The sequence below is a fragment of the Aythya fuligula genome, chromosome 1, assembly GCF_009819795.1.
Source record: "Aythya fuligula isolate bAytFul2 chromosome 1, bAytFul2.pri, whole genome shotgun sequence".
Classification (NCBI taxonomy): Eukaryota; Metazoa; Chordata; class Aves; order Anseriformes; family Anatidae; genus Aythya; species Aythya fuligula.
The window spans coordinates 179,291,467-179,315,810 of NC_045559.1; the positions used below are offsets into that span (position 1 = coordinate 179,291,467).

Sequence of the window (24,344 nt, forward strand, 5' to 3'; positions counted from 1 at the left end):
CTATGGTGAACCTTCCTTCAATTAAATTAAAGGCTACATTATGCATATATTTAATAAAATTGTTTAAAACAACACTTGCAAGGAAAAGAGCAAGTCTGCCACCTGATTACTTCATACACACCACAGGAAGCTGCTGTCTAGGAATCATTAGCACCACAACTGCAAAGACTGTAGGCATATACACATTTGAGGAAAAGCTGAACAGATTTTGCCACCTAAACATTTAATAATCTGAGCCACAGCTTCTGATCAACTTCATCATGCTAGCAGGTAACTGACTGAAGTCAACCTTGATACCGAACAGATCGAGCTATCTGAAAGCATCCCCCAGGAAGGCCAGGTTTTCAAGCACAGCTTTATTTCTCTTTCCTGAGGTCTTGAGAACAAAACTGAAGTTCAGTCTAGTCCCAGACTTCGCTATACTCTAGCTGAGATAGGGAGCAAGCAAGCAGCAAAAAGCTGTGAAAAGTTGAGAAGTTGTTCCAAAACTGACAGAAGGGCAGGTAGGAAGTAGATATACCACTGAATCAGTAACCAAAAAATATTACTACCAAAAAGGTAGTAATACCTACTTTCACCATCTTTTTCTTTTTAAACGAACACACCATAGAACACATTCCTGAAGAACACAAAATGAAGCTAACGATATATTGAAAAATAGCTTTTTCAGCACCCTATTAAAAGCTAAGATATAGTGTTTTAGTACAAGTCATCAACTGATTACACGATGCATCAGAAACCCCTGCCCATAAAGATTTTAGGTGAAGATCACAATCCAACTCTTCAGAAAAGTGCTGCTCCCATTGAGTCAAAGCTTTCCAGAAGTTAGCAAAGATGAAAGACAGGACCAATAAAGTATTCAGTAATAACTTGTGTCCAAGATTGCTGGACTGGTTCCATTTATAAACACACAAAAGCTTCTGACACAGAAGTGTGCAGAATTCCTCAGAAGCTACTGACCTCTGCTTTTCTACCCTGTATCTTCATAAAATTGTCATTGATGTCAATGCACATACAGTACATAAGTTTGTCACTCTATTCACTAAACAGTAAAGCATGAAGTACACAACGCCAAGATCATCATCCTACCATAGTCGTGACTGTTTTGCTTTTCTTTCGTTCTGATTATGTTCTGATTAAGAACAGAATATCCAATGATACAAAACTGCTCATCGTTCAGTATCACACCAACAATAAGGCACTGTGAAAGGAAGGCAGAAGGAACCATTCCAAGTAAAAAATGTACTCAGTCCTACACAAAGATTAAAATAGAGCTTTTATTGATGGAATAACAAAAGTGCTTTTCTTAAATATTTTTCAAAATACATTTATACAACTTACAATAATATATCCAAAATAACTGTATATACAAAACATTACCTTGTTTTATGTATGTGCTTTTTTTTTCTGAAAATTACAAAGCAACTTTTTGGCAAAGTTCAACCTTAAGAGGTGATAATTTTGAAGGTTGGATTAAGAAAATAGAACCTGAGGGAAAGTGACACTTAAGTCCATGACAAGCAAGGAGTTCTCCATTTAAATAAAAATGTTTTCGTGATATTTTTCACATTACAAAAATAACAGAAATGAAGAAAAAAGATGATGGATACTTTTCTCATCATTTTATAGAGCAGCTTCTCATTCTTTCCAATACAGAACTTGAGATAAGAGTGCATGTCAAAAATGAATGCAAGTAAGGACAGCAGTGCCCTGCTGTGGCTTTCTCTTGGGTGCAGTTCCTTAGCTGCTGTTGATATGGTTGACCTGATTGGATCTGCGATGGATTTCTTCCAGGAAACTCTCTAGCTGTTCTATCAACATTCGTTTTTTAAACCTGCATTTAAAACAAAGCATAATGAATACACATGGTAGTAAACAAAACATTGTTCCCAAACTTTTACTGGACCCTGGAATCTTAAGTAATTATTTTAGGTACAGTGCATGATGACATTACATATATTGCTGTCTCCTCAAGTTCTGTTAAGCTACTAACTTGCTTTCAATTTAGTGAGAGAATATAAAACTAGGGTTACTCGAGTCTATTCTAGCATGTTGTTGAACACCACTCAGCCTTCGGAAAGCCAGGAGAAATTCTGAAGTGGTCACTATTTCCATCAGTAAACTTCTTAAGTACAGAAATAAAATATATCCCAAAACTACAATCCTAAAGCTAGCAACAGCTTTTAGGGATTATTTGCACACCTTCACAAAAGCCAAGTGATTTTGGTACTGGTGGAGAAATAGCCATTATACACTGCAGAGCAGGTATCAAGAAAATACAAATGAAGTTTAAGAAACTAAAGAGAATACAGATTTACTCCACACCTGGAATCTCTGCACTTCTATTCCTTATTGACTACAGAAATATGGACAGCAGACCATTTTGGGCTTGAACCCACTGCAGCATTACTGTCCATCGCTGTTTCCAGAGAACCCTAACCCCTGCAACGTTTCTGCATCTGAGAAGTAATTCTGACTGACACTTTGGCAGCTGTACACATACTCTGTGACAAGCAGCAATGCAAAGATCACACACTTTCTCAACTCAGCACTTTTCAGAACTGTACTCAAGAGTTCAGTCCTATGGTCTTATAAGACTATGATCCCAGTCAGGCCCCCCAGTCCATGTTCATGGCTCACTTATAAGTCCCAGTAACTCCAAATAAATCCCACACCAAGTACTGATTCCCCTCCATTCTTCACCACTCTTTTCATACCTGATCCCTGCTTCTTGAAAAGTACCAGCCCAGAAAATAAGTATCTACTCCTTTTCATTTGCTCTAATAGAAGCCAAATGATTTAAGCTAATAACGAGGTGTTTTACTATAATACATCTTAGTGAAAATTCAGCATGCTTATATTCTGTGAGTAATGTTACTTTTCAGAATACCATTAAGTACATTTGAAGCAGGATACATTTCTTAGAAAATTAAAGCCTAATGGAAGGTAGGAAAAATATATTAACTGCTATCACAATACATCAAAACCCTGTGCCAACAGTAGTAACTATGTCAAGTCCCACAGTACATCTCACAAGCTTCTTATCCAAATGCTGAACACCACAGGAACAAGTTTTCAAGGCAAAAGAACTTTTCATCATATCAAATGACACTGATTAATACAATTAAACATTGACTCTTACTTATTTAACTGTCCAACCTGCTAAGAAAATCAGTATTCCTAGTAAAACTTCCTAGGGTAATTGTAGTTATTGAGCACTAAGGTTATTATTTCAAAACTGTTTGTATTAATTCTTTCTAGTGCTTTTATTACAAGTTGGTATTTCTTAGCATTTTGCCTAGGTACACACTTTATGCTTTGTTATGTAATTAACAGTTCAAAGCTCTCAGTTTGTAGAATAAATAAAAGGGAATTGAATTTCTGATACTGAGAATTGTCAATTTGAAGAATTTTCATTCATGTTTTCCTGTCAGCTTGTGCTAGACTATTGGGCAAGGTGCTAGATAGTCTTATCTAGGCTCCCTTTTCTCACAAAAGGTTGGAACTATTTTTCAAGGTCCTTTTGAACCTAGGCTGTTTTACGATTCTATGTTTTTATTTAGCAGAAAGTGAAAAACTTCTTTCTGGTAGGGCCATAAATGGCTTGCTATGCCAACTCCAGAAATATTCAAGACCTCTCTAGCCAACTTTTTCCATCAGCATATACAAAAAACTGTTGGCTATGTTGACAGATAGGATTTAGTTCTGATGCATCTAACAGCAACATTCAACTACTGCCAAGCCTTGTAGGGAAAAAGTCAGCTCAAGTTAACTAGAATACAGAAGCAGTGCAACAGAAGTAAGAATTACAGATCTCAAGAGCCACATTCAGGGGCACAAATACTCCAAACCCACTAATGACTGCCAAAGATTACAGGAGCAATAATATTATATGGATTTGCTGAGATAGTGAGGAAGTATGTACAATCTACAGGCTAAGGAACAACTTTGACAGGTGATAAAGACAGATCAAGCAAAAGCATGATAATAACAATTGTTGCTACAGGGAGAGCACGACCTATCTGACCAACTATGCTGGCAGTAGAAGGCTAGAGGAGCCATATGAACCACATCCTATGGTCAGCATACCTTTACCTCGCAGCATGGTTTTATGCTAAAATCACTTTTATTTCATAATGAATTTTGATCAATAATGCCATAGGAAAAAAGCTGACTTCAACAAAAAACCAAAATCAACTATTCACCGAAGTAAACCTTAAAGTTATATTTACAGTTGAAAAGATGTTGGAATTTCTTTTAAATCTAACAGTCCTGGTTTCAGTCAGCATTACGTTTCTCTTTTCCTTTCTGAGTAGTCACGTAGTAGGCTAGGCAAATAGTCTGAAGATGATGTAAGAACAAGTGTCACTGGATTAACAACATTTTAAAACCCCAGCAAACCCTACCTCTGTCTGCCGCTGTGGAAATAGGACTTATTTCAGAAGGAAATAAATCTGAAGAGCAAACATGTTTACGGAGCAAACCTGAATCTCAAAAACTATTTTTAGAACAGGATTTTGAGTTGAAGCAGAATAATGAATTTAAACTGTTTCTGAAAGCTTAGTTCTCAGTAAAATGCAGTACCTCCAGTTCTTCAAATTAGCAGTACACCCATACCTGAGCTCTGGAAGTTGACTGATTTTTTTAATTACCATTGTGCACCTTAGCAGTTAAAGCTAAGCTAAAACTGAAGATGTGATGTGAGGCAAAAAGGTGAGCTTGAGCAAAAAAACACATCAGGAAGCTTACCTATTTGTGTTTTTCCCCCCCCCTCTAGGAGATTACTTGCAATGCAAAGCTCTGTGTGGGAAGTTTCAAACAATTGCATGGTTGTCAAGCAGCTATGAATAGCAGTACACGATGGTGTCATTTTACAGGATTAATACAATTCAGTTACCTACCTTGAAGCTTCTTTAATAACATTTTGCAAAAATATCAGACGGGTTTGTAAGCTTCCTTGTACATGTTTCAGTAAAAAGAAGATTCTTTCATACTCTTGAAAAAATAAGAGCAAAAACAGTTTAAGAGATACCAGGCAGATACCTGTTGCAACATTTCCCTTCATGTGAGCAAAACGCAACGTATTTTGTTCAGCTTTCATAACCTTTTATATATCACCTAACAACCAGTCTCATAACAACATACTGCTTTATCAATATTAACATTAGCAAATGCAGGATACTGGGAGTTCAGGATATTACTGGAGCATCTAACGTGCTAATCTTAATACCAAGAACATAAAAACCATGACTTCCATAAACACTGATATAGAAAGATACAGCAATGTTTTAATCACTCATCCTTAATCACTCATCCACGCAGTTTTTAATCAATGTTTTAAAAACAAATCTTTAAATTTGTCTTGTGATTTAGTATTTTTCTAAATAGTGATCTAATATTAATTCTTTGTCTAGCTCTCAGGTCAATCATCTGATTAAGATATTTGGTATACTTACTCCTTCCTGGTTTTCGGATTTCTTTCATAATTTGTGCTCTTAGCTCTATGTTAATCTCTGTGGAACTCCTGCAGTGCACTGCTTTTTTCCCTTTACTGGGTGAAGACATTGGCAAGTTTTCCTCAGTACTTTGTTCTTTACTATCCAATTCCTCATGATTCTCCAAAAATCCATCAACGTTCAAGTTATTCCCTAAATGTTCGTGGCCTACATCCTCTGTATGAGCTGCTGGTCGATCCAATGAATTGAATGGAGAAGAGGACATTGAGAACTCTGAATCCATGGTATTTGGGAAAACATCCGATGAAAGTGGGTCTATAACATGATTCTCCACCACATCATCCATTGCAATCTCATTATTAGTTTCTGACACTAAAAAAAAAAACAGATTACACCTGCAAATTTTGCACTCTTTATGATCTGATAGAGGTCAGTGAGCATATTGAATATTGATTAAATTCTTGGAAAGCTATGCTCCAGCTTGTATAGTCTACCATATATGCTATAGTCTACCATACATGCCAGACATACAAAAATGTTTGTGGGTTATACCAGTAAGCACATCAGTTTATCCCCTGGTAATTAATGGCTTAGATCACAAGTATATTCTTCACATGAGAAAGGAAATCACTACATGTACTATCAAAAAGAAAAATGTAAAATGTACTTTTGACATGTTTCTCTTTTCCCATTAAAAGTGAACTGACAAATTTACTGTAGTGCTGAATAGTGAGCAGGACTGTTGCACAGCACCTCAACTCCACACTAAAGGAATTGAATTCACCCCCATTGCAGTGAAATTCAAAGTGACTTCATGCAGTGCTACTTTCAAAGCATCCGAATTCCCAGGAAAAGGAAGAACATTCTACTGTTTACACTGTCTCCTCATTTAATTCAGGAAATTCACTGTTTATACTGGAAAGTTCCTATGAGAGAGACTTCTGTTTGAAGGGCTACATTAACTCTTTGTAATTAGTCCCTGGTGCACACTTAAACACTTCATTTTCAAAAATTGCCGTATTTGGGAAATCAGCCAATGGTACTCTCACATAAACAAGCTTTTTCTGCATAAATAAAAACTGAACTCTCTAAAAACAAAGATTCACTTACTTTTGTGAATAGGAATGGGTTTAACAAGGTCAGGCTGTGCTTGTGTGGTTGGTATCGGTGGCCCCTTTCCTCCAATGTGGTTATTCACAACTGGAGGAGTTTGTGGTCGACCTCTGAGCAGGGGTGACATACACCGACGTCTTTTTGGAATCCCTTGCATATTTGGTTCTCCGGGTCTTTTATGTTTATTCTGAGGTCCTGATACAAATTCGTCTGCTTCATCTATCATCATTCCCTGTATTGAATGGGTAGAATAAACTTTAAACCAGAAACACATAATATAAAACAGTGAAAGCTTTGATGTTATACCGATGTTTACCATGTATATGGCAATGTACAACATGCCATCACGTATTGACTTAAGTGTCAACCAAAATAACAGGAGGAAAAAGGTTAGAGGGCTGTCAAACTTTTCATAATTGCAGAATGAAAAAGTAAATATGTAAGGGAAAATATTTCAATTATATTCATGATTTAGTGAAGTCCAATACAGATTTGGATGAGAGGGAGAGTAATGCTGACGGAAAAACATTTGAGGAACTTTATGGATAGTGCCTTTCCATATACTTGGAAGCACTTTTCCTATGCACATTCTTTGAATGGCCCAATCAGCAGACAAACAGAACAACACAATTTAAGAGCAGCATTATAGAAAAGTCACCTTTTTGTCCAATTTGAATGGATTGCCAAATGTATGGAGCCTTCGTGGTTGATCAGGATCAAGTTCTCGGAGCGGAGAGGGTATCTGTTTTAGATACTCCTGGTAGTTTCCCATTTGTGCTATAGGTACACTGTGAACTTGATCTGTTTCAACAGAAACATTTATTAATATACAATACTGCCCACTTTACAAGAATTTAGCCTATATCCACTTAACTCCAATTTTCAGTCTTTTATCAAATTAACAAAATAGATGTGCAAAACTCACCATTATTCTCACCTAACTGGTATTTACAGCATCAAGTTTTGAGTGTAGAAAGCTTGCTTAAACGAATCAGTGTGTGTCTTGAGTTCCATCATGACATGGAAATAGAAATAGTTGTCATGCATGGATTTTAGCTTTCCAGTGTCCCATAGCTTTTCAACGAGGTAGATGGGTGAAAAAGCAATTGCAATAAATTTTATCTAAAACATTACTACAAAGAAAAACTACATTAATGCAAAGTAGTAATGCCAAGCATATAGATTTGAAATACAACTACCTGAATTTAGCTAATCAAAATTTAATTGTTGAAACTAGCTTAACCTTGAAGAAGCACTGATTTTTGACCACTGGAATTGATAAGATTTTAAAATCCATAGGACATGAACAATTCTGATGGATTTAAAGCTGCCAAGCCTTTAGTCAAGTAGAATATATGCTACCAGAAACAGCAGAAAAAATAACATTTTTGATGTGGTTTAACCCCAAACAGCAACTTTGCTTTTCAAACAATATTAGTTATGTATGAAAACATAACATACACTTTCACTTGCACTGCCCTTCCCATTTTCTCCACTTTTTTCATCATCTATGTTAGATACCATAAAGTAGCACCTGAAGACACGGCAGAAAGAGAAAGGAGTAAGAAGTAAGTATGACTAGAGTAAGGAACAAGGTGGGTAAGGAATAAGTTGTACTACTGAACTATTCACTGTTGGCCTAAAGGGCAAAAGAATCACACTGGTAGCACCCAGTAAGCCGGCTTGCCTTTCCACTGTTCACAATGCACTCTTATTGTATGGAGAAAGATCATAATGTTCAGAACTGTCCTGAGTTTGTTTGGATTTATCATGAAGGTTGGGGAAAAAAGAACTAAGAATCCTAAGCAAATGACCAGGTCTCCTCTGGATAGACTAAAGGACAGACCAGTGAATTTACCTTCTCTATCCTTAACTATTTTTCTTCCATTAAGTTATTTAAGGAAAAAAAGGAGATTATGGCAACAGACACCTACTAAGTTTTTAAGAACTGATTTTTTTTTTTATTTATTTTTTTTTTACAGTTTTCATTTTTTAGTACAAGCCATATCACAGGTAGGCAAAAAAAAAAGTTATCTAACCTTCATCTTGTCCTTTGAGGAGCTTCCGAGTACTCTTCAGTAAATTAGATCTCATTCGTGTTAACTGATCCAAAAGATTTCTTCTAGGTATGTCATAAGCATTTCTAAAAGTCTGAGGTTTCAAATCCTGCGGTTTCAGCAAATAAAGTTTCAATTAATACAATGTATGAAACAATATCTAGCATTTCAATGGTAGTATATTGAAAATAACAACATTACACACAGTGGTGCTTACCTTATTCAGCAAAGCTATTTGGAACCCAGCATACTCCTTCATATTGAGGTCTAGAGGTCTATGAGGAATTTCCCCAGTAATCCCCTGTAGCAGATGTTGAAAATCGTTCCTATGTGCCATAGACAGGTTGTGTGATCTGCTTCTGACCTTAATTCCAGTCTCTTGCGCTACCTTTTTGCCTACAGAGCCAATGACTCTATCGGACTCTATTTTGGCCTTAATTTGAAATAAATAAATAAATAAAATTGACAATATGCTCTTAAAAGGATTAGTCAGACTTATTCATTTTAAATTCCTACCTAGAAGATTCAACAATGTGCTAATACACTATGACGACCATAACCAGGATGAGTGCTTAAGGAGTGCTTAATACAAAACCACTTAATGTTTACTACAATTTCAAATATAGTGAACAGTTTGTGCCTAGTTCTTCTGCATATTTCTCCTCTGCTGCCCATTATGGTATCTAAGCACCAATATGCATGCAATGCTTTTATTTTCACAGAAAGCCATAATTTGGCTAGCAACTCTCAGCAAATCTATCTGCACTCAAACTTCTCTCTGCTATAAGAGCTGAACACTAACTCTCAAAAGACCAATTCTCCCACAACTATAGTTGTGATCTGTCATACAATGGTATCAACTTCCTAAACGCTCAATACAGATAGTCATAGTCAAGTAAGAAATGAAATACATAATGCCCAATCCTGTTTGACTAGACAGACCTGACCCCCAATATGACATTAGATTTGTACCAAAATTAAACATGTTCATAAATGCCAACTCTTCGGCAGAATACAACTGAACAAAGAACTAGAAGTAATTTGGTAATACATCTGCCAATGCTTTTTCATTTTCACAAATGTATAGATTACTTAAAATCCGAATATGTATTTAAGAATACTTCTGTCTCTACTGGCAGAATTTTTTCAGAAGTTAGAAAAGCTTTAAGAGCAATTTGCAGTGTACATCACTGAACTTTAGAAATGTAAAAAGGCTAAGTTGAGAGATTAGCCCACTTAGCAAAAATACTAAGCAATGTGACCATGATTTCCTAAAATATACTCTAGACTTTACTCTAGACTTCAAGAAGCTTGCATCCTCCTTCAAATAACACTTCATATCAACGTTTTAAGAAAGTGTTTCCATAAATACTTGTTAGCTGGATTAGAAGTACTTGCACTACTATTTCTTACAGTTTCAAGCCTATTGCATTCTTTTATTCTTGAACAAGAAAGCTTAACGTGCACATTTCAACAAATTAAAAGTGGAGGTAGCAAGACTGAAATGCTTTAGCTGGTGCAGGGGACCACCAGCACTATTCTGTATAGTCAACAGCTTTATAATTTTCAAAAGGTCACTTGCCACTTCTGTCTGTCCTATTTGATATTCTGAATTCTGTCAGTTTACTTTATATTTACTGAACGCTTCCCATTTCACAGGACACTGATTCAGATGCACCTAATATAAAACCCTATTTTCAGAAAAATGCTAGAACAGCTTTACAACCTAAGGTAAGACAACATGTTTTCTTTTGGACAAAAGTATAATACTAACTATACATGTAAAAATGTTCCTTAAATATAAAAAATAATTTGTACCTCCATACCTATCTTTATAGTCCAGTCTATAAAAGTCTGTTTAAATGCTTTCCTTCAATTTACAAAACCAAAATATTTTGCTAGTTGCTTAGGGAACACATTAACTTGATCTTTCTGCTTTTTTCCTTCAAAGCCATTGAACTTGAATATTTTAAGATTATCCTGATATTACAAGTTTTTACTGCTCTTTTGCTTCAACATTACCTGCTGACTCAACTTTTTGAGATATGAAATGACACTGTAACTAAGTCCATATTCCACATTGTCAGCTATAAGGTTTGGTGCTCCCATCATTCTCACAGCTTTCTTCAAAGGCTGAAACATGGAATATATTGTAGAGTCATATTTAACTTTACAGAAGTTATATACATATTTCAACTAACTATATCCATTTCATATAGAACCTGAAGTCCTTAAAGACAGAAAATAAAAGCTTTTCATGGCAGGGTTTTGCTTATAAGCATCACTGTGCGTAAAAAATTAGCCATTCTCTCAAATGAATATACATTCTACTTGAAATAGGAAGAAAACACCCATAAGCGGAAAGATAACTATAGTTGCATAATAAAATAGAAACACAAACACAGTAAGTCATCTTACCCCAAGATAATAAGGAGGCATTGTCTTCAAATAGCTTTCAAATGACTGCAGCCATTTTAACGTTGGCTTTGCCTTGTGCACTTTAAACAAGTCATCTGATGGTTATAGAAATAGAGACAAAATGAAATGTCTATACATGTTTTTCTAACAGGAGAAACGCTCAAGAGAATGTTAATTCCTCAACTCTTGAATACACTGTTTTAACATATATGCAATTAAATATGAACAAGAGATTAAAATTGCAGCCAAAAGATGGAACTTGACAAATTATTTTATCAAATTGAACTGATGACGACACAGACTGTGGAAAATAGCTACTGAAACAGTAAAAGGAAGAAGACTACAACATATCTGAAAGAATGACGATTACATTCTTCTTATACTCTGGATGCAATTCAGTATCACTGAACTATTTACTAGTGAAATGAGTTAACAATATAATACATCGTTCAACATTCTAGATTTCTACAGGTATGTGACTAATACTGTCATTTGGAGTCATCTGTTTGGATCAGATCAATTTTTCAGTTCTCTACTAAAGGATTTCATGAATTGGTATTTACCTAGCAGTGGAAGGAGGACTGGATAATTGTAAGGCATCACAAATAAATTCACACAATTCAGCGCTGTACTAGCTTTCAAGTAACCAAAAGGATGACCAAGTTCACTGTATTTTGCACTATTGCTCACATATACCTGCAATAAAGCACATTATATGTAAATCCAAAATATTGTGTTTAAATTTTGCATCGTATTTTGATTCTAGAAAAAGTTTATGAAAAACATCTTTCTATAGATAAATTCATTTAAGCGTATATTCTACTTGCCTGCCAGCAGGTCTGAGGAGATTTCCTTTCCAGGATAAACTGGGTCAGTGGTGAAGGCTCTAACTCGTATTTATCAAAAGGCAGTTTGTCAATGACCATTGGTTCACAGTCAGTGCAGGAGAATTTCACCACAGGATGAGATGTGCGGGGTGGCTAAATATAAACATTCTGCTGTTAATGAGTCTGCACAACAACTAAAATTTAATCTTTCTATAACTAAGGTAATACAGATTCTTTGAAAACAGGCATTTAAGGAGCCTATTCAATACAGTATTCATACTTATTGTTAATAAGCCCTAAAAGCTCAATTTATGGCATCAGCACTGTCTTAAAAACTGATGGAAGTTAATTTTCTAAATACATAGTCATTTTAGGAAGTCAAAAACAGTAATATTTACTGCATATACACAAACTTTACAAATGGAAATAAATCCTTGTGTGGACAAAAATAATCTTCAATGTTACCCTGGGGCATGCCCGCTTTTATTCACTGTAGAAGCGAGCATTGCAATTTCTCATTTGCTGACTTCCTTTAACATTACATTTCCTAGAAAAAATTTACATTCAAAATTTTAAACCTGATTGAGAACAATTTATATAATATGAAAACAAGTTTTACAAGAACTCGCATTTCAACTGCAACAGTGAAAACTTATTCCAGTTCAATTTAAATTTATCAATCACAGGGAAGAGGCTGTGATTGATGAAAATATAGTTTAAGTATAAACTGATAATATTTGAAGTTTCTTTTGCTTAAAGCAAAAGAGCCTGTTTTAAATTAGGAAAATTGGAACTATATGCCTACTCTTGAAGGGTTTTCAGAAGAGAAACTTAAGCTTTTAATACTTACCTTTAACCTCCTTTAAGCCCAATTGGGAAGCCTCCTTCCACTTAGTCTCATTACAAGAAAGCAACTAATACATAAGATGAGCTAGGGAAATGGGGTTTCTTGAACCTTCCTACCACCTCACCTTGAAAGTAATTTTTCTACAAACCTACAAGCTCTAGCCTCTTCCTTTTAGGATAAGCCACACAACATTATCTGCCCACAGAGCTGCTCTTGCCTTGAGTGTCTCCACTCTGAGGAAGGTGTACTGTCCAAGTGCACACAAAACAGGAGGCCCAACCAACTGAAGGAACTGCAATTCTCTTCAAAGAAGATGCCTCCAATAAATAGTTGTGGTGGAGTTTCTGACCAAGCCATGAAGCAGTTATACTAGGAATAAGAAGGCTGCAAGAGAAGTTGAATGCTAAGACTTCAGAAGTCCAACAAGTTTTGTCTGGACAGCAGATTTTTTTTTTAATTTTTTTTTAACCCCAGCAGTGGGAGCAGCCATTTAAATGGTGTACCAATAGAATTATTAGCAGACTTTCACACACATTTAAGAAAGCCTTGATAGTACTGTCTACATTATACGGAACAGTTGTTAAGGTAGGACTGTTTTTGATAACTCCACTGTGGAGCAGGGGACAAAAAGAAAAATAACCACAAATTGTTAAGTCAATGTTGTAACTCTTGGCTAAGTTTTAACACTATATTTTCAGTAAAGACAAAAATACAAGTCTTGGAACTATCAGCAAATGTAACTCCCCCACATTACGTAATGAAGTTTGTGAAATTCCAATTGACATTAACAGAAATTTATCTGCATGTGCAGTAATTCAGTGGTTGTGCAGTTATGAGAACTATACTTGCTACAAGTGAGGCAAATACTTTATCTTTCACAGTTTAGGTGAGTTACAATTTGCAATTTTTTAACATCAACTTTTCAGTGGATTTAGAGCTGTAACTCTTCACTTGGTAAGATCTGTTTTAGTAATCTCAAGACCAACAGCAGCAGACAAATTCTAAAGACTCTACACAGTGAAATGATGCAGATACACCATTGATAACTACAAGGAATACACAGGGTAGTTCTACAAAGCAGCTTTTCAATACCCAACGGACAATGGCTTTTTGCTTTTTAAATGACTATAGGAGATTTACTTTTATTCACACAATAGTTTGATTTGTAGTTAAGAACAGCATCTGTATCTTTCACTGAATGTGGCTATAGATGCCAGCAATACCCAAGTCTATAAACATGACTTATGTATATATGTAAACATGACTTTTACACTTGTATCACTCTGGAACAACCTGTATTTCAAAGGACTCATTTTTTCGAGGGATATACAGCTCAAGAAAAGCTCAATGAATTTGCTAGTCAAACTACTTTCAGATCAAATAAGTGAAAAATCATGATAGGCAGGGAACAATTCCACTTTAATGATTTTCAAAGATAAGCAGAAAATACAAAAATACTTTATACTAGAGATTAGCTTTCATATCCAACAGAAGGCATCAGCATACTCTCATGAAAAAAGAGCAATGACAATAATTCTACAGGCAGTATTTTAGGAAAAACCAAGTTTCTCTACTTGGAATTAGTTAAAAGTATAGTCCTACCAAACAACAGTAGATGAAGTTGCATTCAATTGATGCTGTGCATATAGAACTATCACAACAATTCAGAACTTGGAAGATCATACTATGTTCTGTTAACACTGTCAGGTAATAAAATTTTGTAGTCCATTATCAAAATGCCACCTTATTTCTGGTTTTATATGTTAAGAGTTCAAACAGAAAAGCTACGTGATATACAGCCAGTTTCTTTATACTTCAAACTGAACACCATGTTATCTCAGATTACTTGTGAACAAAAAACTGCTCACAGTGACATTGTCTTAGTTCACACAGCTTTTATGGTGCCCCCAATGGAGTATATCTCTCAAGACTTTTTTTAAAAGTAATTAAATAGGAACTCTTGGAATATTTGCGCATGCACACACCTTTTACTTCATCTAACTTCAGTACTTACCAGCGTTGGAGAATTTTGATCTGGCCAGAAGGATTCAGGAACAGGCCAATGACCTATAGGAACCCCAGTTTTAGGGTTTGGTCTGACATAAATAAGTTTGTGACAGCTGTGCCAAGGTTGGGGTCCAAAGGGCCTAGCTATTTCCACCTGTCCATCTACAAAAGAAAAAGGCTTTATAAGTCAAGATAGTGTTAAAGCTCAAAAAGCATTAAGCAACTTCTGTGAAGAGTTCAAGAACTACAATCCCAGGGAAGCTTTTACTTTAGTTAATATTATTTCTACGAATGTGATAACTGTTAACAAGCATTTCTGCAAAAAGATAGAAACGATGAGAAACCAAATAAGCACCAGATGTCTACACTATCAGAATTGAGAACCAAATATCTCAAGTCCTTCATAATAATGTCTTTCTCCCATTGTTATTCCCAGATAACCTTCAAATCTCCATGCTTATAGACAGTATTTAACGCACACAGCTGAGACAGCTGAGCTAACTTCTTACTGCAAAGCAGGATTACAAAGTCTCACAAAAACATGTTTCTCCCAGAAACATCCTAAAAGGGTCCTAGGTTTTCATTTAGAATGAAAAGTTAAGGATACAAAATCATAATTGCTATTTTAAATCTTAGTGTGCACTTTACTATGTTAAGCGAAGAGATAAGCATAAAAACACAGTATTTTCAACATCAAGCTATTTGCATTTCTAGGTGGTAGCAAACTACTGCTTAAAACCCATGAACTCATTTTTATATACTTGAAGAGAATAACTGCATTTAAGACTACCTCAGTAACACTACCAAATGTAGAGGTTTTATAGTGTCTAATAGCTATATTGCCAGTATTTTGAAAGAAATTACAAACATGGTAGAACCTTTTTGTAGCGATGTCTTTTAAATTGCTAGTTTTCCTTTTGTTTTGACAGCTCTTAACATTAACTTCACTAAACTATATTGACAGTTATCACTGCTGTTTGCTAACAGTATAAAAATTTCAAGTACCATCAATTGGTGAGGGATCTGGTCCAGCTTTTTCAAAATTTATTACCACTCCACTTTGCACTTTTTGCACCAATGATTCGAGACACTGATTCAGCATTCTTGGAGAGCATACACAGTATGATCGACCTAGAATGAAACAGCCAAGGTTAAGGTTGCTCAGTGTTGCTGCCCTTATTTTCAGTTAAATCATTCAAAAACTGTTGCCTTGCCACATCCAATGACACCTGTATGGATTACTGATCTAAAGCATCTACAAAACATCCTCTTTAAGCACCAAGGCAGCCTAACAAAGCAGTGGCAGTGTTACATGCATCTCATCTGAAACGTTTGGGTTTTAGCCCCATAATGACATTATCTCAAATTCTTGGTTGGATTCATGGAAAATGGGCTCCCCCTTGTGACAGACAACACTCAACTGTCCACAGATCTCAACACGCCAGTTGGGATAACCTGCATTAGTCAGAAAGTAGTTGAATCAGATCCTTTTGGAATGCTTTTTAAAATCAATTTGCTTATTTTCAACCACAACCCCTCCAATGCAAGGAAGAATCATTACGCTTTTAGTATGTTATGCAATCAAAGCCTTTTACAAAGGAATTATAGAACTAATGCCTGAGTTTGATCTTGAGTATCATTTCGGAGATTAAGAATACAAGTTATGATGGTGAGAGAAGTATCAATTTTGCAGAATTCTGCATTTTGCAGTGCAGAAATTTTGCATTGCATTCTCTGAAAACAAAGCATTTCCCTCACTTCTGGCTTACTTATAGTACGGTTATGCTAAATTTCTGGCATACTCTAAAACGGACTCAATTGTTACGATTTCTAATATCAATTGAAATGCACTGGGAAAAAAATAAGTTCTCTGTTAATAAACTCAAAGAAAATAAATTCATGCTTTTCCAAAACAGGTTACATTAAATTATCTATAGCTTTAATGCAGTAAACATCATGAGATTTATTATAACTGAGTTTTTAATAGTTACGCCACCACACATACCTGATTAATAAAGCTAAGTTCAATTCATTTCCAAAAGCACTGTTTTATCAAAGGAAGCCAAGACACCTACCTCCTGTGACTTCACACATCGGTGTGATTGCAGAATCATCCACTGGTACCCCTGTCATCTGCTCTGATTCTGGTGATGTGATACCAGGCAAACGAAGAACTAAAGCGAACAACCTCTGATCCCATCGAAAGGGTTCCTTAGTCAATTCACTTCCAGGAAGAGGGGAATTGAGAGGTAAGTGGAGCTGAAAAGGAATTTAAATCTGTGAATACATTGCTTAAAAAAACCTACATAGTTATGGCAATTCACTTTATTTAAACACACCTGTAACCTTTCACAGATTTGTCATTTTTCTTCAGCTACCATACATTAGAAGTGGAGACATTGTTATTTAATCAACACTTCAAACATATTTCAGGGCAACACAATGCCTAAACTTGAGAACTACAAACAAAATATGAACAAACACCTTTTATACTAATATAAGCTTCAGAACCTACAGGATATTTTCCTTAGAATTTCAGCAGTAACAACTGCTTTACTGCAGCAGTCTCTTGTTCAAATAATGTTCTGCAAAATAGGCCCATTCTCAGCTCAGTCTTTTCTTGGATTCTTGGAGATAAAAAAGGCACAACCAAATGAAAAGGTAATTTTAATTTAAGACTCCTGCAGAAGAAATCTATCTCAGGTACAATTGCTCAAAGAGATCCAGCTGCCATGATCATCTGCTTCAAATAACACAGCTCCAACAAGCAAACTAATGCAGTGGTTACATTACAGCATAAGAAAGCACAGATTTTAGGTAAGTTGGGCATATCCCAGAATTAAACTCATGCCTCTGTTCTCTAAACAAACAAAAAAAAACAAACATTAAAATCAACACTGAAATGTAAAATGTGTTCTCACTTTTACTTAATCAATAACAGCTACAGCTATCTATACAAGAATTGCCTGCCATGTGCCATTGTGTTGCCTCTTTCTGGGAAGAGCTACATAAATTTTAGTTTAAAATATTACAGATGCCATGCAGGGACATAAAACACACGGGGGTATTTCACTTTCCTTTAATTCCCAGAAGAAATAGCAAATATTCAAAAGCTTCTGGCTTTAAACGTAGCGCACTAAAGATAGAGGAACGGTCAGGGCATTATTTATTAGCCACCAACAGCCACAGAGACCAACAGAACATTAAAATTCCTAGGGCTACCTGTAGAATTATAACTACTTAAATAAAATCAGTGCTTTAGCTTCTCAGGAACCAAACGTTTAGAAGATTGTAGTCTCTGCTTTTGCATACAGATTTTTCCCCACTGATCTGTGTGAACAAAGTTTATCAAAACACTGAACTCTAGAAACCCTGTACACATGTAGATATACTGGGCTTATAACAAGTAACTACAAGTTTCAGGAAAAAAAATGATAAACCCCTGGCAGATGATACCATTGTCAGTACAAGTAAAACCCTTGTTTTTAAATCTGGAGTACTGCAGCCATAAAGACAGGACAAAGTCCCCAAGTAATGACACAAATGGTAGCAACAGTTCTATTACTTGGCTAAATTCAGAGGTTAGGCACAACAGCAGAAACTCAAAAATGGCTTCTAGGATGAAACTTTCTCACACAGCATTCAAAAATTTCAAATCTAAATCTTATCTGTGCCAGCAAAGGAAACCATTATTGATGCAAAACTTGATGCAAGTTCACAAAAACACACTTTTCAGTTCGTAGTGGCTGGTTAACAAGTTTGCGACAATTTGTTTTTAAAGGAGGTGAAGCCTCAGCTATTCCTATTTACGTAACTGCAAGCATATCATATTGGGAAAAATACATGTCTTTGTGCTTGAAAAATAATTAGTTTATGCAGTCTCAGACCCAGGATCAAATATGACAGTCACTCATAACATGTGAGCAACATTCAGAACATTTTGGACTTCTTGGTACACCTGATGCTCCCTCCTGAATGCGTTTTTGCTGATGCAAGCAGACAGCACATGAGAAGAGCAACATTTTCACCAAATGTTTCACAAAGTTTTTCCAAAGGCACTTGTCTATGTACATGGTTTATTACTAATTGATATGCATGTCTCTCCACTTTTTGAACAAGCAGCCTCCAATGCCTGTCTGGCAAAGGTAACTTGGTAAAAAGAACAGCCACATAGTTCATAAACAACCAGTCTCGATCCTGACTGTAAGACGATCCAATTGCAAGCACCATGCTGTCATCATCTGGAGCTATTTAGGAGTGAGCCAACAGGCAATACTTAGAGGCTCTGCAAAGCACATTTCATCTACAAAACATACCTGTGTTGCAGCACTGTACCTCTCCAGCAGCACACACATTATAAGGATCCCATCAGACCCTGCCCCCAGTGCTATTCTGAGTTCAGTTCATCTCAAACTACAAAACCTTTCTTTGGCTCATCTGGTTATAGTAAGTGAATTTTTCTTGATAGGATGTTAAAGTTATAGATTCAAAACCAGGCCTCAATCTCCACCTGATAGTAACTCGATCTTTCCACACTGTTTTTTGTTTGAAAACTGGCACTGTATTACTGTAACAACCACATACCTAACAGAAAATAAGATGAGCCTAGAAACATACAACTAGCCTTTTATTTTTATTTCCCCACAAATTTCACATCTTTTCCTCTGCCTTGTCTTTCACATTGGTTGTTGAGCTTAAGATAGAATGAACAAGTGAAAAGGAAGTCATTTACCAGCAGTGGTCTTCAAGATGTTATATATGTAAAGTCACATGAGAGCCCTCACAATTCAATGCTAGAGAACAGATTTGTTTTGAGACAAAACTTATTTGTAAGAGCATGCACAAGACCTACCATTCCCAATTGCCATAATGCTACAAGACAGCAGCATGTGCCTTATGGCCCTCTTCCGTCTTCAAATTTACTGAAATGTACAGGAATCTAGTGGAAGAGGTTAGGGGTCAACCTCTAACATGACAATATGATCAAGAAGATTTAGTATTGGTGAGCAGATCTTTTGTTTGAGCAAATTTATTATTGGTGAGCTGATCTTTTGTCTGAGCACTCGTCTCTACACAGTCGTGCAGCACAGCCTGAAATCCTCAAAAAATAGAGGACCTCTAGGTTAAATAAAAAGTAAATCACCATTAGAGAACTGTGCAGTGACATTGTAGCTGGTGAAAAGAGTGCAAAGCACTCTTGGCAATGACTGAACAGAGCCTCATGTTACAAGGAACAGCACTAGTGCTGCTTAAGCTTTAGCACACAGGTAACTACAGGCAGCCGCATCATACTGAAACTGATAAAAGGTCGCTACATGAGTAAGTACTTCAAAATAAGTGTATCAACAGCCAACCTCTGTCTTTTGTTTCTGTTTTTCCTAGATATGTATCTGCAAGTAGACTTTCTGAAGAGTCTCACAAGGCACATACAACTTTCCAAGCAAATGCAGCATCTTTAGAGGACACAAGGACTAAGGACAGACAACATGATTCAAGCCCAGCTGAGAAAGTGATCCCTTCACCGACTCTCTACTTCAGATCTTTAGGAAATGAGTGCTCTTATTGTTTTCTATGCAATCATTTGCAGTTACAAAACAGACAAAACCACAAATCGTTCTTCCAGAGGAAATAGTTTCAGGTCACAGAGACACCAAGCCAACAGACAAACCATGTTAATGACACGATTGACTTTGCCATCCTGATAACTAAGCTGGTAGTTGCACAGCATTCACAAGTCAGGAGCTCCAGGACTCAGTGCCAAATACTGTGATCCTGGAAACTGCTAACAGGAACAACATGGATGAGGAAGGATGGGAACACAGTGAATGGGATCTGCCACATACTTATTACACTATTTGATTAGAAATCAAGACTTGAGCTGGAAGAGCTATTATTAAAAAGATGTGGAGTATTTCCAGTTCTTGATTACTGTTGAAAATAAGGAGGATCTTGCCACTTTTTAGTTTTGTTACAGCTAGGATGTGAGATAAATCCTGGAAAGAATCAATGGGACAATGCTGATGGTTCATGGATAAGGGGTTCAAAATCACTGATACCTTCCATAAGAGTCTCCTGTAACACAAAGATCAGAAGAATGGCAACAAACAGAAGCAAAAGAACATCCCTCATGTGATCAATGGCTCAGTTATCAATGGGCCAATAACCCAGACTTGCAAACAGGAGTTTAATGCTTTTAATAAAACGGAGCACATGTAGAAGACATAAGGAGATGGCCCAAGAGATGCAAAACTGGAGAAGTGTGACATCTCATTAACTAGCCATGAAGTTACTGCATCTCATATCGCAAAGAGAAATCCTTTCAGTTGCTTGAAAATTTTCTAAAGAAAAGTTAAGGAAAAGCCAAGACCAGATTTGGAGGACCATGACAGAAGCAAAAGCCAATTCCAAGAGGAATTTATAGCATCAGACCAATAACTAATGATGGTATTAATTAATGGTATGACCCCATCTTTCCTCAAGTTACTACTATGACAAGTGAATCCAAGGACACATCTACTCAACACACCATGCTGAACGTGGAACTGATGCTGGCACTCCATGCTGGTTCATTAGAAGCCAGTGCCAGAAAGGACAAGACTGAAAGTCCTATTAAGTGGTGCTGGTGGTAATTGTACAGACTGCACAATTTTTGTCTTCAGCCTGAGACAAGGTAGTGCTGAATAGGTAGAATCCTTATCTGCAAAAAACATTAAACTCCACAAAAAGACAGGACATCTGAAAAATTCAGCCAGAGCTCAAAAACAGCATTGAACTTGACTGCTTCACACCAGGGCAAATGACAATGTTCCCACAGTAAGAAAGCCAATTTCGTTGGCAAGAATGCAAATGTCCATCTGAATGACAAAGTTCTGAAAAAACTTATCTCCAGCTTCCATACTGGTTTCAAGGCTTTCCAAAAGCAAAGTTTTGTCAGTTCTCTTGCACAGAAGACTTAAGAGAACTATAAATATACTGCCTTAGTCCATAAGAACTTTACATGGGAAGTAAAAGCACTCTTGTCATCGCCACTCAGGGGGATATGATCACTTCCAACACTGAAAAGCCTCTCCAAAGTCAAACCCAAAGAACAGAAGAAGCATTTCAAAGAGATCAAAAACCTATGTTATTGAAGAGAAGAGCAACAACAGATCTCAGTATCTCTTGGGTGATGTTACTGTAATTGTTTCATTTCTGCATGTCCAACATGAGAGGCAATGGTAATAGGACATTCAAGCTAGATAGGAAAAATTCTGATCAGTAGGAAACACGTTGACAAAAGCAAAAATCATCCATGAAAGACAGAAGCACTGCTGGATGTTAGCCTACTCTTTGATAGTGTTAGGACAGTTCACACTGGTACAGCAGCAGCAAAAAAAAAAGTCACATCCAGTGCTGAGCACTAAATATACACCCTCTAAACATATGGAAATACAAAAAAAAGCAGTCAAAAACTTGCATTGCACCTTTCAGGAAGAAGTGGTCACTTTCAGTTCCTCCAGAAGGCAACGTGTCTAATGTGTTCATTTACCAACAAAATCATTAGTGGAACAGATTCTGCATCTCTAATCATAATAAAATCCTGTACCATTTTTGGCTAAATGTCATGTTCATGCCACTGTGAACACCACTATGATCCACACTGCTCCAGTCAGTACTGTTCAAGAGCTAAGTTTAAATTTAGAAAGTAGCCATGAGAAAACCCATTTCCTCACCACGACACAGAACCATTTAAAGATGTGAATCTGTGACCAAATGGCTGCCTGACAGTAAGAAGTCTTCTTGTGAAGTCTAAAGGTGAAGCAGTTGTACTCACATTTGAAGGAATACAAACCCAAGTAACTTGCTGGCTACAAAAAAATCCAGGCTCTTGTTGTAAGAAAGAGCCAAGAGATCTTTCTTACCTAAATCATTTAAGATAAATGAAGATGAAAGGAAACAGTGTGTAATGAATTTAGTACATTAGAAGGGGCCTGTCAAAGTTTACAGAGTCCAGAGCCTTCCATTTGCTCAGGGGTTTTGTCCAACCAAGTTTTGAGCATCTCCAATGATGGAGATTTCAGATGTCAGTATTTAATCAGCTACATAATTAAAATTTCCATTAATATCCAGAAGGGTTTTCCCAAGTTCCATCCCAGCCCTGCACTCCTCCAAGAAAAGTCAGGCTCCCTCCATCATTAAGCAGCTGCAGGCAGAGGTGGGATTCCCCCCTCACACACACACCACCCTTAGGCTTCTCTTCTAGGGACTGTACAGAAACAGCTCTCAACCTCTACCCAGCTGACAATTGCTTCACCCACTGATCACATTCCCTCACCCCAGGATGTCAGGGCCAGATTTTACAAGTCACCTGATAGCAGAGAAACTCCTTATCCTCAAGGAAGGACTTACATAGCTGAGCAATTACCCAATTCGCTCTTAAAAAAAAAAAAAAAACACAGTACTCTGCTGTTAGCAGTACTACATGTTGTTGAGAGCTCTCTGTGTCTACTCTTTAGTTAACACTTGCTCACTGAGCATCAGGGTTGATATCAAGTTGCTACTCTTCTCAGTGGTTTGGACCACACTCAATTACTGATTTTTGTCGGAAATAGCTTGCATGGTTAAAAATACTATTAAAGTAAGGTTTTATAATGGTAACCTACTTGATACCTTAAATCCAGGCATTCCCTGTCAGTTACCAGCTGTGACTCTTTGCAGTCCATACAGAATTTTCAAGTCTCTTAATTTTATTCCTCTAAGTCAAATATGTTACAAAAGCACTCAAATATCACTTTCTAAACATACAACTTCTGTAAGTGCTCTAAGAATGCCATATAACAGAGTAAAAGTTCAAGTAGCTAATGAACACTGATATCTGCCAAGTTAACCTGCATGCACAAACGTGGCGTACCACATGGAAAAGTCTGAATCTTTTCCTTAAGTTTCAGGATGGACCTTTGGATATTAACCTTTTCCTGAAAAGGGAATAAGCTTAAGTTTTTGTTTTTCCTACTGCACAGAATGGGCACTGAGGATGCCAGATGAAGCCTATCCCTATTGACCTCTTACATCTTTTTAAGGAAAGAATTAAATGCAGTCAGTAAATTAAAAATAGTTCAGTGCCTCTGCATTAGCTATAGCTCTGAGTTTGCTAGATGTCTGATCAGATACTCCAGTATATTAAAACCTGGTGCTTTAAACTGCACTACAGATTTCATTTGAAATACATTTCTTCAGCTTTTATTTTTAGATAAGGGCACTAACTGATCCAAGTTCAATCACTTTTAAGACCCCTTTGTGAAAGATGTATGTACTGCACATACTCCCTAGCAGCCACTTCCTCTGGGAAATCACTACATTAACTTGGATCTATCTATATATAAAGAATTTACATCTCTATCAGTTAAAGACATGCATGCTTTACAGAAATGAATTTCTTCCACTAACATTTGAAATGCAATGAACTCACACGCTAGAAATAGTCAACTAATGAGTCTAAACAGATTGACAGTTGTACTACATGCTTCTGTCACGTAATGAGAGCTATTTCAATTTTTGCAGTACTCTTGCATAAAATTACCCCAAGTAAAAGGAGAAAACATGCGAGTTTAAGCTGTTAATGAACATACTTCTGAGGAGT

The 24,344-nt window shown here is 36.5% G+C and overlaps 1 protein-coding gene across 3 annotated transcripts in view; it reads right to left on the reverse strand.

Moving 5' to 3' along the window:
* Window positions 1-1,263: 1,263 nt before the first annotated feature.
* Window positions 1,264-24,344, reverse strand: part of INTS6 (integrator complex subunit 6) — a 42,255-nt gene continuing 19,174 nt past the window's right edge. For 2 of the 3 annotated variants that reach the window (XM_032189814.1, XM_032189805.1), the window contains 14 exons: window positions 16,801-16,984; window positions 15,731-15,856; window positions 14,733-14,887; window positions 11,872-12,024; window positions 11,608-11,740; window positions 11,045-11,139; window positions 10,649-10,759; window positions 8,844-9,059; window positions 8,609-8,735; window positions 7,228-7,370; window positions 6,567-6,801; window positions 5,457-5,828; window positions 4,902-4,995; window positions 1,264-1,834 (listed from right to left, as the gene is read on the reverse strand). In XM_032189814.1, coding sequence (XP_032045705.1) covers window positions 1,741-1,834; window positions 4,902-4,995; window positions 5,457-5,828; window positions 6,567-6,801; window positions 7,228-7,370; window positions 8,609-8,735; window positions 8,844-9,059; window positions 10,649-10,759; window positions 11,045-11,139; window positions 11,608-11,740; window positions 11,872-12,024; window positions 14,733-14,887; window positions 15,731-15,856; window positions 16,801-16,984 — 2,238 coding nt within the window. In that variant the 3' untranslated portion in view covers window positions 1,264-1,740. The remainder of the gene's footprint in view (window positions 1,835-4,901; window positions 4,996-5,456; window positions 5,829-6,566; window positions 6,802-7,227; window positions 7,371-8,608; window positions 8,736-8,843; window positions 9,060-10,648; window positions 10,760-11,044; window positions 11,140-11,607; window positions 11,741-11,871; window positions 12,025-14,732; window positions 14,888-15,730; window positions 15,857-16,800; window positions 16,985-24,344) is intronic. The other variant, XM_032189824.1, reaches the window with a different exon arrangement.